General features: G+C 46.5%; 1 protein-coding gene across 1 annotated transcript in view; it reads left to right on the forward strand.

The window, feature by feature from the left end:
* The window catches only part of col7a1 (collagen, type VII, alpha 1), a 418,430-nt gene that overhangs the window by 267,891 nt on the left and 134,988 nt on the right, over positions 1-15,551 (forward strand). Inside the window, exons 61-66 of the mRNA XM_086000010.1 lie at positions 1,578-1,613; positions 3,327-3,368; positions 5,313-5,393; positions 5,948-5,983; positions 7,683-7,718; positions 14,203-14,283. Of these exons, the coding sequence (XP_085856136.1) occupies positions 1,578-1,613; positions 3,327-3,368; positions 5,313-5,393; positions 5,948-5,983; positions 7,683-7,718; positions 14,203-14,283 (312 nt within the window). The remainder of the gene's footprint in view (positions 1-1,577; positions 1,614-3,326; positions 3,369-5,312; positions 5,394-5,947; positions 5,984-7,682; positions 7,719-14,202; positions 14,284-15,551) is intronic.

The raw sequence follows: 15,551 nt of genomic DNA on the forward strand, positions 1-15,551 counted from the left end.
CTCTGTCAGCCAGGGATGGTGTGTGACACAGGCAGCCCAAAGAGGAGAAGTGGATGCCAAGTCAGGGCATGTAGACTCCCCCAAGCTCAAGGGGAACCTGTGATTGCAAGCTGAGGGGGAATTTATTTTTTAAAGGTGGATGGTAGAGCGCCGATTCACCAGAATGATACCAGGGTTTAAAGGGTTAAATTATGAGGACAGGTTGAATAAAGTTGGAAATAACAACAGAAAATGCTGGAAAAACTCAGCAGGCCAGGCAACATCCGTGGAGAGAAAATAGAGTCAACGTTTCGAGTCAAACTCTTTGTCAAGACTGGAAAAGCACAGGAAATGAAATAGATTGAGAGGCCAGGCTGGGAGAGAACAAAAGAGAAGAAGAGACATTAAGAGGTATTCAAAACGAGACGAGACGGTGATAGGACTAGTGGAGACAAGTTGAATAAAGTTGGCTTGAATTTCCTTGAGTTTAGAAGGTTGAAAGGTGATCTAATCGAGGTGTTTAAAATGGTAAAGGGATTTAATAAGGTAATTACAGAGAAACTATTTCCTCTGGTGGGGGAATCCAGAACCAGAGGGCACCATCTTAAAATTAGAACCAGACCTTTAGGAGTGAATCAGGAAGCCATTTTTAACACAAAGGGTAGTGGAAATCTGGAACTTGCCACCCCAAAAGACTGTGGATACTGGGGGTCAGTTGAAATTTTCAAGACTGAGATTGATAGATTTTTGTTGGGTCAGGGATATGGAACAAAAGCAGGTACAGGAAACTCTCGATTTACCGGCACCCAAACAACCGGAAATCTCGGTTAATCGGCAAAATTCAGGAGTAGGTTCAGTTAAGTTTTTCTTCATATTAGTGGCCGTTTCTTGATTCTTGGCTGTGTAATCGGGGGTTCCTGCACTTGTTGCTAAGCAACAGGGACGCTTGGTCTGTGACCGGGGTTCTTGCAGTTGTTGCTAAGCAACAGGGAAGCCTGGATTTGTTGCTGTGTACGGAGCTCTCGTACCTTTTACTATACCTCTCTGTAATCCGGACTTTTTGATAAACCGGCACCACGCCGGTCCCGTCGGTGCCGGATAATAAAGAGTTTCCTGTAAATGGAGTTGAGGTTCAGATCAGGCACGATCTAAATGAATGGCGGAACAGGCTCGAGGGGCTGAGTGGCTTCCTCCCGCTCCTATGTTCCAAGTAATTTGGCTTCTGTTAGAAGGAATTGGCTTAAAACTGCTTTTGGGCCCCAGATGTTTGGTGCAGGTTCTTCAGAGCCAAAGATGGTGGAGTGTTTGACTTTCAGTCAGAAGGCCAGAACTTTGGGCCGCCTGTTGCCTCAGTTTTGGCGAGTTCGCTCCAATAGTGGAGATTGGTTCCACTTATTAAGAGGTTGAAAACCGACTGACTTGACTCCCGTCACACGACTTCCCACCGGCCAATCACAGACTGGCCTGGCCTCCCGTGAGGCCAGTAAGAAGAGCCTGTGGCCCAATTCAAACGCTCCTTCTTGCTGAAGGAAGATGCATAGATGGTGAAGATAATGGAGAAAGCGTGTCAACAATTTAATCTTTTGTTCCTAATCCAGGGATCAGCGGGGCCTCCAGGACCTCCAGGAAAATTGGTAAATAAACACATTTCAATAAGAACTGTAGAATTAACTGTTAAATAGATTTTAATAGAGCTGTAGTATGTTGTCTACCATTGTGTTTAATTTGACCTGACCTGCATGATAATTGTAAGGTGTTAGCGCAGACAAGTACAATCCGGGATAAAATAACCATCAAAAATTGTCCATTTAGTGGATTGGTCGATCTAGAGTGACATCACCGTTAGACTTCCTATCAGCTGTTGCTTCGATCTCCTCCTCCTCACGTCCTTGGAGGAGTGGAATGGAGTAATAGCCAATAGCAGGTGCTTCCTTCATCCCGGTTGAGATACCGTTGGCAAATAAATATGACGAAGCATTGCTATCAGCTGTTCCTCCACTTCGCTCCCTTAGAGCTGGAAGAGTGGGGAGTTAAAGACTGGCTGAACTACTGCTGTCAACAGGTCAGCCGATCAATCAGCAGACCAATGGGATCCTGGGACTGATAGGGTATTGCACCAGTATTCAAAGAGGGCGTTACTACTGTATATGGATTAATATCTGCTTATTCAGAAAAGGATTTTTTTTTTCATGAAATCTAGCTGAGATGCGTTCTGGAAGGGGATTGACTTGAAGAAGTCAAAAAATTTAGGCCGCTTCATGCTTAGCAAGACAATTGAGATTCCAGAGAATACTGACGGGCCTGACATTCCCCCATTGCATCATCCATCACTTGAATGAGCAAGGTATTCACCTGCTCTCTTGGCCAATATTGGCCCCTCAAGAAACACTGCCAACAAAATAGTTTAGCTGGTCACTTATCGCATTGCTGTTTGTGGGATCTTGCTGTGTGCAAATTAGCTGCTGGGTTTGCCCACACTACAACAGCGACTGCATTTCAAAAGTAATTAATTGGCTGTAAAGCGATTTGGGATGTCCTGAGGACATGCTAAGGTGCTATATAAGTAAAGGTTTTATCTTTAGCACAGGACACAACTAGATGAGGCAAATCAGAAAGTAGTGATTACGCGGTGGAGCAGCTTTGGAGTCTGAAAAACTCGCACTTTGTAAGAGGAAGAGTAGACTGATGGAGGTAAGGAGTTGCTGTCCTGGGAAAGAATGAGGCAGAGTAGGATTCTTGGTTTCAAAAACAGTGGGGATATAGAGAGAGGCGTGTTCTACCACTGTGGGAATAAGGCAAGGAAACCAGATAGTTCCCCACAAAACAGGAGGTGAAATCATAGAGTGACTCCTTAGTCACACCTCCTACCTCTGAGAAGCTGGCTCTACAACATAATAGGCGATTGTTTGCTTCCTCTGCCTTGTTGGCAGTCGATGATACACAATGGCTCCAAATTTAGGGACAGGGAGAAAATAACTTTCTAAATAAATAAACCATAAAAAAAATTGGCAATCCAAAAACACCGAGCGCATGAAAACCACAGCGGGCCACAGAGCACCTGAGAGAGAAAGATTAAGGTTTCAGCTCCGAGCCGTCATCGGACTGCCAGGATGAGGTTCTAAGTTGTCATCGCCTTAGTCGCCATGGGTGAAGCTAGCCACTGTCCCCATTACAAGCAATGATCATTGCAGCAAGTAAGAACAGGAGTGGCCAGGAAAGTGTACCGTGCTCTTTGGACCACCCATTCGAGTACTGGTCATCGAGTAAGTGATTGGATTTGGTTGGCACTCTGGCCAGGAATCTGACTGTGTAAGGTTAAACGTTCAACTCCTCCTTTATTTTTGCAGATCGATCTAGATACTGGAACGCCAGGCATTAAAGGAGACAAGGTACCAATTGCTATTCTCACTAAATCTTGTTGGCCGGAAGTAGGTTCTACAGGATTCTTCTTGCCTATTGTAGGATTATAATATATTAGCATTACAGTAAACTCCCTGGGAAAAAAACTTCTATCTCTCATGTGACGATCTCATCCTCACTTGCTTGCAACACAAAAGGCTCCTAATATTTCTTTGTTGCCATCTCCCAGTTGTAATGCACAACTCCTTCATCATGTCATGCAACCAAACAATATTTAAATATATCTTTCGGTTTATCGGACTGCCATAAAAACCCAACTGGTTCGTTACTGTCCTTTAGGGAAGGAAACCCGCCCTCCTTACCCAGTCTGGGCCTATAGTGTGAACGGCAATAGATTGGGAAAAGGGGAAGTGCAACGAGACCTGGGTGTCCTTGTGCACCAGTCGCTGAAGGTGAGCATGCAGGTGCAGCAGGCGGTTAAGAAGGCAAATGGTATGTTGGCCTTCATAGCGATAGGATTCGAGTACAGGAGCAAGGATGTCTTGCTGCAGTTGTACAGGGCCCACACCTTGAGTATTGTGTGCAGTTTTGGTCGCCTTATCTGAGGAAGGATGTTCTTGCCATGGAGGGAGTGCAGCGAAGATTCACCAGACTGATACCTGGGATGGCAGGAATGACGTATGAGGAGAGATTGGGTCGATTGGGCTTGTATTCGCTAGAGTTTAGAAGAATGAGAGGGGATCTCATTGCTCATTGAAACTTATAAAATTCTAACAGGACTAGTCAGACTAGATGCAGGAAGGATGTTCCCGATGGCGGGGGAGTCCAGAACCAGGGGTCACAGTCTAAGGATAAGGGGTAGGGCATTTAGGACTGAGATGAGAAGGAATTTCTTCACCCAGAGAGTGGTGAACCTGTGGAATTCTCTACCACAGAAGGCAGTTGAGGCCAATTTATTAAATATATTCAAGAAGGAGTTAGATATACTTCTTAAGGCTAAAGGGATCAAGGGATATGGGGAGAAAGCAGGGACAGGGTACTGAATTTGGATGATCAGCCATGATCTCATTACATGGTGGAACAGGCTCGAGGGGCCGAATGACCTACTCTTGCTCCTATCTTCTGTGTTTCTATGACTCGAGTCCAGCATCAACACCAACACCAACAAGTCATGGTTGACTCTTAACTGCCCTCTGAAGTGGCTTAACAAACCACTCAGTTGTATCAAACCGCTACAAAGAACAAGAAGACATTCACCACATGGACTGCAGCAGTTGAAGAACAAGAGCCTTCTACATAAACAGTAGTGTGTGTCAGCCAGTGGCTCAGTTGGGAGCACCCGTGCCTCTGAGTCAGAAGGTTATGGGTTCAAGTCCCACTCCAGAGACTTGAGCACAAACATCTAGGCTGACACTCCAGTGCTGCACTGTCAGAGGTGCAGTCTTTCAGATGAGACGTTAAACAGATATCTGCTGTCTGAGCTGGATGTTAAGAATCCCACGGCGCTATTTCGAAGAAGAGCAGGGGAGTTCTCCCCGGTGTCCTGGGCCAATATTTATCCCTAAAACAGATTATCTGGCCATTATCACATTGCTGTTTGTGGGAGCTTGCTGTGCGCAAATTGGCTGCTGTGTTTCCTACATTACAACAGTGACTACACTTCAAAAGTACTTCATTGGCTGTAAAGTGCTTTGGGACATCCGGTGGTTGTGAAAGACGCTATAGAAATGCAAGTCTTTCTTTCTACATAAACTGTGTCCATGGAGCAATGACCTCGATCTCTTTTCCACAAGTGGTCTTCTACTCTTGTGTAATAGAATGACAATTAAAGATGTGCACTGCATTATAATGAAAGTGCATTTTATACAATATAATAATCAAAATGGTTGAAGGTTGCAGCCCAGCTGAGTCGAACAGGGGATATTTAGCGATATCACTTAATCTCTCAACAGTTATTTGGTTTTGTTTTCTAGGGTGACTCCGGCAAGCCTGGTGAATCTGGGTTGAGAGGTTTAAGAGGGGAGCCCGGGATCACGGGCCTAGCTGGTGATCGCGTAAGTTTGAAACTCACATTTATCCTGAATGTGCAGCAGCTGTAGTCAGAACTTTGTTGATATGTCGTTGACTGAGTAAAGTAGGTTTCTCATCGCAAAGCGTGAATTAGACATTAACATTGCTACTGTTCCTCAGTAGACTCCAACCCCAAAGTCTATAGATGGTGTCCAATTGAGTTTGCACCCTTTTGTCATCGTTTAGCAGCCTTCTGGTAGAGATGAGTTAATGGCAACCATTTACAGACACTTGGAAGGCACATTGCTCCAACCAGGATCGTTGCCGAAACCTGTTTTTGGCTTTGCTTAATGGGAAAAGTTGGATAAAGAGGACTTGGCTGGCCATTGAGATGTTCCCTTGAGGAGATTTCTAGTGCACTTCCATCCATTGTCAAACCTGGTGAAGCCGAGTTGGGAGGTCTAAGAGGAGAGCCCGATTCTTGTGTATGAAAAGTGCTGTCTCCCCTCAAGGTTGCTTGACGGACACGCACGACAAAAGGAAATCCATTTTACAATGTGACTCTGCATTAATTTTTCCCTTCTCGTTACCGTGACAGGGTTTGGAAGGTCAACGAGGTCCCCCAGGGCCACAGGTAAGATCCTCGCTGTGTGCTTTTTACTATGTGCACTTATCCACTACTACCCTCAGTTCTGTATTAGAAAATGCACCTTTATGCCAGGGATCTCGATTAGAGCAGAAGATTTCTGGGCAATGACTCCAAGGATTAAAGTACTAGTAGTATCGACACATTACATAAGAAATAGGAGCAGGAGTCGGCCATTCGGCCCCTCGAGCCTGCTCCGCCATTCACTAAGATCATGGTTGATCTTCTACCTCAACTCCACCTTCCCGCACTATCCCCATATCCCTTGATTCCCCTAGTATCCACAAATCTATCACTCTCTGTCTTGAATATACTCAACGACTGAGCCTCCACAGGTTTCTGGGGCAGAGAATTCCAAAGATTCACCACCCTCTCAGTCCTAAATGGCCGACCCCTTATCTTGAGACTGTGATCCCATGTGACACATTGTGGGTAATGATTAAAGTATGATGCCTACACGAGAAAGTATTTGATGATATCCTGCCCTCTGGCCCTAGCCCGGCCCCCTCTGATGTCACAGGCCATGTTTAAGGTGGATAGAGGTTCCATCCCAAACAGACCCTAATGGCAACTTGCAATTGGCATACCCGGGTCCTGGTCGATTGTTCTGACCCCTCCACTGCACTCCTGGCTGAATATACCAGCAGAAATTTCGGATTAATCTTTGTAAGTTGCTACCCTACATTACAACAGAGACTACACTTCAAATGTACTTCATTGGCTGTAAAGCGCTTTGGGATGTCCTGAGGTCGTGAAAGGTGCTATAGAAATGCAAGTCTTTTTCTATCGTACCCACAAACCCAGCAATAGACTTTTGAAAATCATAAAAAGAGTGTAGAGGAAATACAGGTAGACTACCCTTTATCCGGACTTCCGAAAGCCGAAACCCTCTAAAAACCAAAGGTTTTTTCGTTCAGCGTAAGTCGTGCGTACGACTTACGCTGAACGAAAAAACCTTCGGTTTTTAGAGGGTTCCGGTTGCGGAAGTTCGGATAAAGGGTAAGTCGTGCGCACGACCCCGCCAGCCCCGACAACCGCCAGCCCCGACAACCGCCAGCCCCGACAACCGCCGACCCCGACAACCGCCGACCCCGCCAGCCCCGACAACCGCCGACCCCCCCGCCAGCCCCGACAACCGCCGACCCTGCCAGCCCCGACAACCGCCGACCCCCCCGCCGAACCCGACAACCGCGGACCCCCCCGCGGACCCCGCCAGCCCCGACAACCGCCGACCCCCCCCCCCCCCGCCGGCCCCGACCCCCGCCGACCCCGACTGACTTACGCTGAGCATCAGCGTAAGTCGTGCGCACGACCCCCCGCCGACCCCCCCACGGACCCCCGCCGACCCACCTTCCAAAATCCGAAATTCTCCTTTATCCGAAACTCGGCTGGTCCCGAGGTTTTCGGATAAAGGATAGTCTACCTGTAGTACAAAGGGGGCCACCCATTGTTGGGGGTGGGGTGGGGGGGGGAAGGGGTGGTGGAGAGGAAGGGGTGTGATTCTGACTAAAATTAGACTGAGTGAGACAGTGGGTGGGTGAATGAGGAAGAGGTATTTGAAAACTCTGGAATCGGTTCCTGTAGCTGCAGGAAAAGGGGTTCCTTAGGGCCTCATATGGGCTTACGGTTCAATTATGATCATTAAATTGGTTCAGCATTGTTTAATTTTTTTCCCACTTTTCTACAGGGAGATCAAGGTCCAAGAGGATTTCCAGGAGAAAAGGTAATCAATCCACTGTCTAGAATCACAGAATAGTCCAGCGCAGAAGGAGGCCATTGGGCCCATCGAGTCTGCGCCGGCTCTTTCGAAGACCAAGCCAGTTAGTCCCACTCCCCCGCTCTTTCCCCATATCCCTGCAATTTATTCTCCTTCAAGTATTTATCCAATTCCCTTTTGAAGGCTACTATTGAATCTGTATCCACCACCCTATCAGGCAGCGCATTCCAAATCCTAACCACTCATTGCGTAAAAAAGTTTTTCCTCACATCGCCTCTGGTTCTTTTGCCAATCACCTTAAATCTGTGCCCTCTGGTTATCGACCCTTCAGCCATTGGCAACAGTTTCTCTTTATTTACTCTGTCTAAGCAATTCATGATTTTAAACACCTCTATCAAATCTCCTCTTAGCCTTGGGAGGGAACTGTAGGTTTTCTTCCCCCCCCCGCCGGGATCGATGATCCAAATGGCTTTCCTCATTTGTGTTGATCATATGACAAAGTTAACTATAAACTGTTAGAACCATATTTAACATCATACTTGTGTATAAATTGTGATTTTACTGGGTTGTGATAGCTACCAATGGAGAGAACCACTGGGCATGCTGCCAATGACCACCTGGAATTTAATGCTAATCTGTGGGTGAAGAGCATCTTCTAAAGGGAGGGAGGTCCGGTTGCTGAATGTTTTAGGCTCTGCTCTTTCATCTCAGAGAGCTGGGTGGAAATCCTACCCACCTTGTGGGGATGAAAGTCGTCTCTCTGCTGGTTACAAGTCATGAAATGACTTTGGGGCTGTCTTGGCTGATTTCTTGGTGATCAGTACGAACTATGGGCTGCAAGAAACTGGCAGCCGTGGCTCAGTGGGCAGCACCCTCGCCTCTGAGTCAGAGGGTCAGTGGGTTCAAGTCCCACTCCAGAGACTTGAGCACAAAAATCTAGGCTGACGCTCCAGTGCAGTGCTGAGGGAGTGCTGCACTGTCAGAGGTGCCATCTTTCGGATGAGATGTTAAACCGAGGCCCCGTCTGCTCTCTCAGGTGGACGTAAAAGATCCCATGGGCACTATTTCGAAGAAGAGCAACTGAGTTCTCCCCGGTGTTCTGGGGCCAATATTTATCCCTCAAATCAACATCACTGAAACAGATTATCTGGCCATTATCACATTGCTGTTTGTGGGAGCATGCTGTGCATTTCCTACATAACAACAGTGACTACACTTCAAAAAGTACTTCATTGGCTGTAAACTGCTTTGGGACATCCGGTGGTGGTGAAAGGCGCTATAGAAATGCAAGCCTTTTTTTTTTTCTCTTTTACAAGGTTAATAATCTCACCCAAAAGAAGCCAGCAAGGATGACTTGTGTGGGAACTGGGAGTGTAAAACTGATGTGGTGATGAGAAGGGGATGGGAAGGGGGGCTATTTTGAGTCTGTGTTGAGGCAGAGTATTCTTCATCTGGCTTACATTATGCTTGACCTGGTTACTTGGCAATTGCTTGAGAACCAAAAAGTTTAACACTGAACCTAGAGTTCTTTGCAACCGAAGGCAAGGGGAGGCAAAGATTTCAAAATGTTGCCAATTTAATGGATGGATAAATCACTGTAACAATATCATTTACTATTAGGACATAGAAACATAGAAGATCGGAGCAGGCCATTCGGCCCCTCGAGCCTGCTCCGCCATTTAATGAGATCATGGCTGATCCTCCACTAGTCCTATCACCATCTCGTCTCGTTTTGAATACCTCTTAATGTCTCTTCACTTCTTTTGTTCTCTCCCAGCCCTGCCTTTCGATCTATTTCATTTCCTTTCCAGTTTTGAAAAAGGGTTTCGACCCGAAACGTCGACTCTATTTTCTCTCCACGGATGTTGCCTGGCCTGCTGAGTTTTTCCAGCATTTTCTGTTGTTCATCCAAATTCAGTACTCTGTCCCTGCCTTCTCCCCATATCCCTTGATCCCTTTAGCCTTAAGAAATATATCCAACTCCTTCTTGAATATATTTAATGAATTGGCCTCAACTGCCTTCTGTGGTAGAGAATTCCACAGGTTCACCACTCTCTGGGTGAAGAAATTCCTCCTCATTTCTGTCCTAAATGGCTTACCCCTTATCCTTAGACTGTGACCCCTGGTTCTGGACTATCCTTCCTGCATCTAGTCTGTCCAGTCCTGTCAGAATTTTATAAGTTTCAATGAGATCCCCTCTCATTTCAGGACAAAAAAAGGCAAATTAAAGTTAAGTTGAACTGCTTTTGAGGGAGATGGAGAGAATCAATCTTGGTGGGACCAGGGGCTTGGTGAGAGAGCACCGAATGCCCAGCCTCATTGCCAGGACATGATGACCTAGCCAAAGAGCGACCTCCTTGTCAAATTTTTACAAAACGAAAGATGTTACCAGAAGCCACAATTCAGTTCTTTAGACCTTGCGTGCCTAGACTGGGAAGATGTTCCAGGCCTCAATGCCTCACCTTGATGACACAAACATTCATCAAATAGAAAATAGACAAAAAAAAAGCGTTTCTTCAGCAGAGCGAAGAATCAAGATTGGACAACTGGAATTTCTAAGTTTGAGGCGATTAGATCCTATGTCAAGTGTTTAGCTATAATCCTGGTGCAACTTTCAATTTCCTTTCAACACTTCCAATTCTCCATGAAGGCCAAATCCACCCAAGACTTGAAGACTGCTCTCATACCTGGGGAGGTGCTTCCAACACCTTTATGGCACTTCTGGACAGAATACAAGGGAAAATAAATCATCAAGTAGATGTTGCTTCTCTCACCTCTAGCTTCCAACCTATCCCTCTTTACCTCAAATGTTCTTGTCTCTCTTCATTGTATTAACTTTATGCTTGTCACTGTGGCCCTGAACCTTTCTATGCTGTTCCTTCTGAGTTGCAACAACATTGACCTATACACTCTTCCTCCCTTTATTGAAACCATCGCTGCCTTCTACTCCAATTTAGTGTTACCTAGGACTGTGGCACTCCTTACCTCCCTCAATCTTCTCTTTCTCCCACAATATACAGGAAACTTCCGTTTAACCGGAGGTTAAATGTCCGGAAAGTTCTATCCACCGGCAAAATTCAGGAGTCGGTTCAGATAAGTTTTTTTACTTCTCGTTGCTTTTTTTCTCCAGTCGTGGCTCTGCAAGGTCTAGCTGAAGCTGTTGCTTAGCTACAGAGACGCTTGCAAGCTACGCCGACTGTTTTGAAGCTGTTGCTAAGCAACAGGGTTCGTTGCTTCACACGGAGCTCAGAAGCTCCGTATGTTTTAACATTAGCGCTGGTTTCTCCGGCAGTTTTGATCGACCGGCATCAGCTCAGTCCCGTCAGTGCCGGATACCAGAAAGTTTCCTGTACATGCTTTTAAAATCCAATTTTTGCACCATCCAATCACTACTTCCGGCATTATCGCATCTTCACTCTCAATGGTGTGATTCTTGGTGGTGTCCTGAACTAAGGACCTTGCCCCTTTGCCTAGGTTTCTCAAGCACTCTCATTTCTGGGTCAGCAGGTTGTGTGTTTGAGTCCACACCGGGACTTGCCTTCATCATCTATGGGCTGACACTCCAAGGCAGCACTGAGGGAGTGCGTCATTGCCTGAGGGACACTTCCTTCAGATGGGACCTTACACCAAGGTCCTGTCCATCTCTTCTGGTGGTTCAGAGGAACGTCAAAGATTTAATGATACTATTCAAAGACAAGCCGGGAGTTCTCCCAGTGTCCTGGTCAGCATCTCTCCCTCAAATATTGCCATCAAAAATAGATTACTGTAATTTGATCAGTTCATCGCAATGCTGTTTGTGGGACATTGCTGCCACAGAATGGCTGCAACATTTGCTTACAAAACAACAGTCACTGCACTCCAAAAAAAATAATTCATTATACTGACACTTTTGATGTGATAAAATGTTATATAAATGCAAGTGTTGTTTTTTACTTTATATTAAAATTATAGGACACTTTTGGACTTCAGTCTCCCATTCAATCCTGAACGGAGCTTCAAACTCCATATCCAGTGGGGGTAACATGGACTTCTTCAGCCTGTGAAACATTGACTGCCGTGTCCCCCGTCTCACTGTATTGCTGCTGAAAACTTTGTTAACATCATTTCCTCTGTAATTGAAGCAGATACACTTGTGTTGCTGCGTAGAACAGCACGCGATCTTTGTCTGTTCTTGTGTGTCAGGCCACCTGCTGACCTGATCAAGGGATAGGGTGGAACAGGCGAGAGGCTCTGAGAGAAGGGACAGGATCCATGTCAGTGGCAAAACAATGCGGTGGGATGTTGATCAGCACGACGAGGAAGACGCACTCTGATGTCCTTCATTCCACCGGATTTTGTGTCTGTCTCTGATCCAGATTCCCAGTGGGATGAAGCACATGAGATGTGTCCATAAACAACGGAAGAATGTTCATCCCCCCCGCTCCCCCCTGAAATGAGATAAGTGCCGTGTCAACTGTATGGATGAAGCCACTGCTTTTGTAGCAAGTGTACGGATCGAAGACTTTGCAACAACAGAACTCGTCGTACGGCACGAGGCTATTTCTGGCCCATTTCCCCATCGCATGTGGTCTTTGACATGAATCAGTCATTCATGAAAGAAAGACTTATGAAATAATACTGAGCGGCCTACGGGTGGCGCTGTCCAGGGAGAGTATAAATACTCGGGCACGGGCCCAGCTTGCGCAGGACATTCTTAACAGGAACTAGTGAAGGACACAACTAGACCCCCATGTTGTAAAACAGTGGATTAAAGCTTTGTTTAACGCTTAGACCGAGTGCCTAGTAGTTTTCTTACGTCAGCCTTCGACAGGCTTGCAGCTCCATGGGCCTCTGGGCTTCATTTATGGTCTGCCTGCTTCGGGATGTAGATTGAGTTGGGTTTCAACGTGGTTCACTTTCTCACTCACCTCTTGCTTTTCAACAAAAGAAGATGTGGGAATGCTAAACAAAGTTTTCCACCACTAGAGTTTTCCTCGCGCCATGTCTGGGTCTGTTGTAGACTAAACGATAGAGACTGATTGCTGTGATTAGTCAACAACTCCATTGTTGTCGTATCTTGCGACTGCCAGGATGGTAGAAGGGGAACTAAATGGACCCAAGTCTTTTTTCATCTAGGTTATCTCAACTGATATACAGCAAGTGAAAGGCCCTGATAAGACAACTTTTCCTGTCCTATTGTTTTATCTCTTCCTGTGAGGAATTGCCAAGCCTCCCCTTGGCAACTGTCCACACAGGCGCGTCGAAGTCAAGCGCTCACCGTGCAGGGAATCCTAGGCGTAGACTTGTTGCAGTGTTCCTGAAAGTGGCTGTCCAAGGAAGACAATGGTTGGAATTGGAGTCAAAAAGTTGTTGAGCAGCATTTTGTAATGAATGGAACTCCTTTGACTTACAGAAACATATCATTATGACAGGAGTGATTTTTATGTCACTCATGTAGGGAGGAGGGATTCAGATTGAGTGCACGTTTCCTGATGCCTTACTGGATAAAGGTATCTCCCTGTGCAGTGTTTCTCTCCCTGTCAGTGTCACTGGCTGCAACTAAGGTTGTTTTTTAAGATGGACAGAATTTGATTCTTGCACCCAAATAAATTGTGCAAATGAGAGAGACTGTTCTACTGAACATGTATCCAACATTGTCTTTACTCAATTTTCTCCCCTCCTTTTTCTGAAGCCATTGATTAATGCTGCGGATCGGTTCCGTAGGCGCCTGCTGCCGTTTTTTACTTCCCCGTTCTCCATAGGTGAGCCTAGACTGTGAGTGTCTATAGTAATAAAAACAGAAAATGCTGGAGATACTCAGCAGGTCAGGCAGCATCTGTGGAGAGAGAAACAGTGTTAACGTTTCGGGTCGATTATCCTTCGCCAGAACTGATGAAAGGTCATTGACCTGAAACGTTAACTCTCTCTCTTCACAGATGCTGCCTGACCACCTGAATATTTCCAGCATTTTCTGTTTTTTAATTTCATATTTCCAGCATCTGCAGTATTTTGTTTTAGTATTAGTGTCTATAGGCTGTTTGACCACGAAGGGCATCACACCGGAAGCAAATCCCGCCTTCACTCCACATTCAGTCGCATCACTTTCCCGTTTGGGTCACTGGATAGCGATTAGGAGTAGGGACCCAGGCCAATTTTCTCTTCCCCCGCCCCCCCCGCCCCTGCAACACCCCCCGTCGACCCAGGGGGGCTGAGGTTGTTAGTAGTGTCCGAACTTTTGGTGGGAATCAGCTAACGCAACACAGGAGAGAGTTCGAACTCAAAACATTCTGTTCTGGAGAGATAAACACTACACAGAGAGATACTTTATGCAGTAAGGCATCAGGAAACGTGCACTCAATCTGAATCACTCCCCCCTACATGAGTGACATAATAATTACTCTTGTCATAATGATATGTTTTCACGATAATTTTTTGTCTCAGGTAATATTTCCTTCCCAAAAATATATAAAAGAGCACAAGTTGAACCCCTGTCTCTGCTTTCTGAACACAGGGCGACAGAGGACCCCCTGGGCTGGATGGCAGAAGTGGAGTAGACGGGAAGAATGGTCTGCCAGGGACTCCTGGGCTGAGGGTAAGTAGTAGGCCTGGCTCCAGTGCGGTATGAAGCAATCGGCCCCGCGGCTGGACGACGAGGGTTTACTGCTAGCGGGATAGAGCTATAGATTCTGCTGGCTATAAAGAACCAGATCAGCAGATGAGATAACAGAACCAGTGGTTAGAGTTTGACTTGAGCAGGTCATCTCACAAATGGTGCCCATGATCTCACACAGTTGGTGTCTCTTTTACCAAGGGCACAACTCCTGCAATTTATGAAGAAATCATGCCGGGTGCTGGAAGTTCAGTTCCTTGGGTACCATCTGCCCTTTGGTACTTAATAGAAGAACATTAGGAGCAGGAGTCGGCCATACGGCCCCTCGAGCCTGCTCCGCCATTCAATAAGATCATGGCTGAACTTCGACCTCAACTCCACTTTCCCTCCCTATCTCCATATCCATCGATTCCCTTAGTGCGCAGGAATCTATCGATCTCAGTCTTGAATACACTCAACCAATGCCCTCTGGGGCAGAGAATTCCAAAGATTCACAACCCTCTGAGTGAAGAAATTTCTCCTCATCTCAGTCCTAAATGGCCGACCCCTTATCCTGAGACTATGACCCCTGGTTCTAGACTCTCCAGCCAGGGGAAACATCCTCTCAGCTTTTACCCTGTCAAGACCGCTAAGAATTGATACGTTTCAATGAGATCACCTCTCATTCTTCTAAACTCCAGAGAGTATCGGCCCAGTCTACTCAATCTCTCCTCATAGGACAACCCTCTCATCCCAGGAATCACACAGCCGGCCTTCTTGTGTGAGACAACACTTGTGCCACACAAGTGACAGGCAATGACTATCTCCAACAAGAAAGAGTCGTAACCGCTGCCCCATGACATTCAATGGTACCATCGCCGAATCCCCCACCATCAACATCCTGGGGGTCACCATTGACCAGAAACTTAACTGGACCAGCCACATAAATACTGTGGCTACAAGGGCAGGTCAGAGGCTGGGTATTCTGCAGCGAGTGAATCACCTCCTGGCTCCCCAAAGCCTTTCTTCCATCTACAAGGCACAAGTCAGGAGTGTGATGGAATACTCTCCACTTGCCTGGATGAGTGCAGCTCCAACAACACTCAAGAAGCTCGACACCATACAGGAAAGAGCAGCCCACTTGATTGGTACCCGCCACCTTAAATATTCACTCCCTCCACCACCGGCGTACCGTGGCTGCAGTGTGTACCATCTACAAGATGCACTGCAGCAACTCGCCAAGGCTTCTTTGGCAGCACCTCCCAAACCCG

The sequence above is a fragment of the Somniosus microcephalus genome, chromosome 11, assembly GCF_052327205.1.
Source record: "Somniosus microcephalus isolate GS21.2 chromosome 11, FLI_Smic_1.0, whole genome shotgun sequence".
Lineage (NCBI taxonomy): Eukaryota > Metazoa > Chordata > Chondrichthyes > Squaliformes > Somniosidae > Somniosus > Somniosus microcephalus.